The sequence below is a fragment of the Buceros rhinoceros genome, unplaced genomic scaffold (genome assembly GCF_000710305.1).
Source record: "Buceros rhinoceros silvestris isolate BGI_N320 unplaced genomic scaffold, ASM71030v1 scaffold19557, whole genome shotgun sequence".
Classification (NCBI taxonomy): Eukaryota; Metazoa; Chordata; class Aves; order Bucerotiformes; family Bucerotidae; genus Buceros; species Buceros rhinoceros.
This window is the reverse complement of record NW_010424193.1, coordinates 14,647-16,216: the sequence shown is the minus strand read 5'-3', so window position 1 is coordinate 16,216 and position 1,570 is coordinate 14,647. Positions and strand designations below refer to the sequence as shown.

The 1,570-nt window shown below is 48.4% G+C and overlaps 1 protein-coding gene across 1 annotated transcript in view; it reads right to left on the bottom strand.

Annotated features, from left to right (window-relative positions):
* Positions 1–203: 203 nt before the first annotated feature.
* LOC104497456 (transcription cofactor HES-6-like) overlaps positions 204–1,570 on the bottom strand; it is a 2,272-nt gene continuing 905 nt past the window's right edge. The window contains exons 3-4 of the mRNA XM_010140708.1: positions 1,383–1,458; positions 204–980 (exon numbers count right to left, since the gene is read on the bottom strand). Coding sequence (XP_010139010.1) covers positions 535–980; positions 1,383–1,458 — 522 coding nt within the window. The 3' untranslated portion in view covers positions 204–534. The remainder of the gene's footprint in view (positions 981–1,382; positions 1,459–1,570) is intronic.

Below are 1,570 nucleotides of genomic sequence, written 5' to 3'. Positions count from 1 at the left end.
GAGGGTGCTTCTAAACTAAGTCCTTCCCCTGCTCGCTCTCTCTTTTTTTTAAATTTTTTTTCCTGATCACTGCAGCATTTTTATGGGAATCTCCTACAGCTGCGCAGGAATAATCAGAAAAATAAGAAGCAGAAGAGATCGGCTGTTTACCCCTGTATCCCATGAAGTGATCTCAGAGGCTTAGGTGAGCCCCAAGATAAGCTTGATGCCAGAGAAGGTTGTTGTAGTCATCTTTTATTTTTATTAATAGGAAGTTAATTATTTTAAGAGTGTAAGACAAGAAAGCTATATAATTAATATACACTAAAGAGCACTAGATGTTTCTATACAATAATTTAGATGTATTAAATAAATAAAAAATAATAGCAGCCTTCTACAATGCAGGCTACGCGTAGGTTTACTTCGGCTTGAAGTACCCTGGTCTTTAGTACACCTACAGGAACAGACTTGCTCCACAAGTGTTTTAAAGAGGCATATCTATAAGATACATACGTCAGAGTGTCTAAGATTAGGATAAACATTTTAAAACACACTTTACCACGGTCTCCACATATCTAATGACCCCATTCTAGGGTTGTTATGGGAAAAATTTGGCTGCAGGACCTGCCTGGGAGATGCACCATCACCCTGGCTGAAAACCGACAGCGACGGCAGCTGGAAGGAATTTTTCGAAGCCTGCTTGTTCTCGGCGGGGTAGAAGCGCTCCTGTGCTGGGTTTGTGCCGCGAGTGCTCCCCTTTGGGCTCAGAGGGCCTTTTGGCATCAGGAGAGGCTGCTGAGATGGGCTCGAAGACCTTAATGCCGCTTTGCAGGTGTCTTCGCCAGACCTGGGCAAGGATTTGAGCAGATGGTTTAACAGGCGCGCCCCGAGGGTCTTGTCCATCCACTCGCAGGTGAGGAGGAGGTTGTGCACCTCGTGCATGCACTGAATGTAGCCGGTGCTGTACCTCTGCTGGGCTTCCAGACCCACTTTAGAGTCGGCTGTGTTGGAGAGGAGACAAGGGGAGTTGGTGAGTGGGGAAAAGCTGCCCGGAGTATTCCTGCCTAAAAGCATTCACTGGTCTCCTACCCGCGCTCCCAGGGGTGGTTGGTGAAGCCCAACGGGCTGTACTATAAGGTGGATCATTCGCAGGGCACAGCAGGAAGGTAGTGCAGGGTGTGAGTCCCCATGTCGCACCACCAAGCATAAAACTACACCAAAAAGTAGAAAGAGGCTCTGGCAGGAGAAGAAAAAAAAAAAACCTTCCGTGGGTTAACCAGTGCCCAGCTCCATCTCCCCATCTAGTGGAGAAAGCCAAGCCTGAGCAGCAGCCCTCCACACGTCTGCGAAATGCTTTTGCCTGAAAAACTGCTGGCTCCCTCCTGCCCTGAGCAGGCACTCACCCATCAGCTTGCTGCTCTGGATGTTCTGGAGGTGCTTCACTGTCATTTCCAGGATGTCCGCTTTTTCCAGTTTAGACTGCTGATGAGGAAAGAGAGCAGCAGTTAGAGGCCATGAAAGGTTTGTACTGTGCCCAGTTTCTCACAAAAAGAGACACCCCCCTGCAAAAAACTATCCTCCCCGCTCCCCC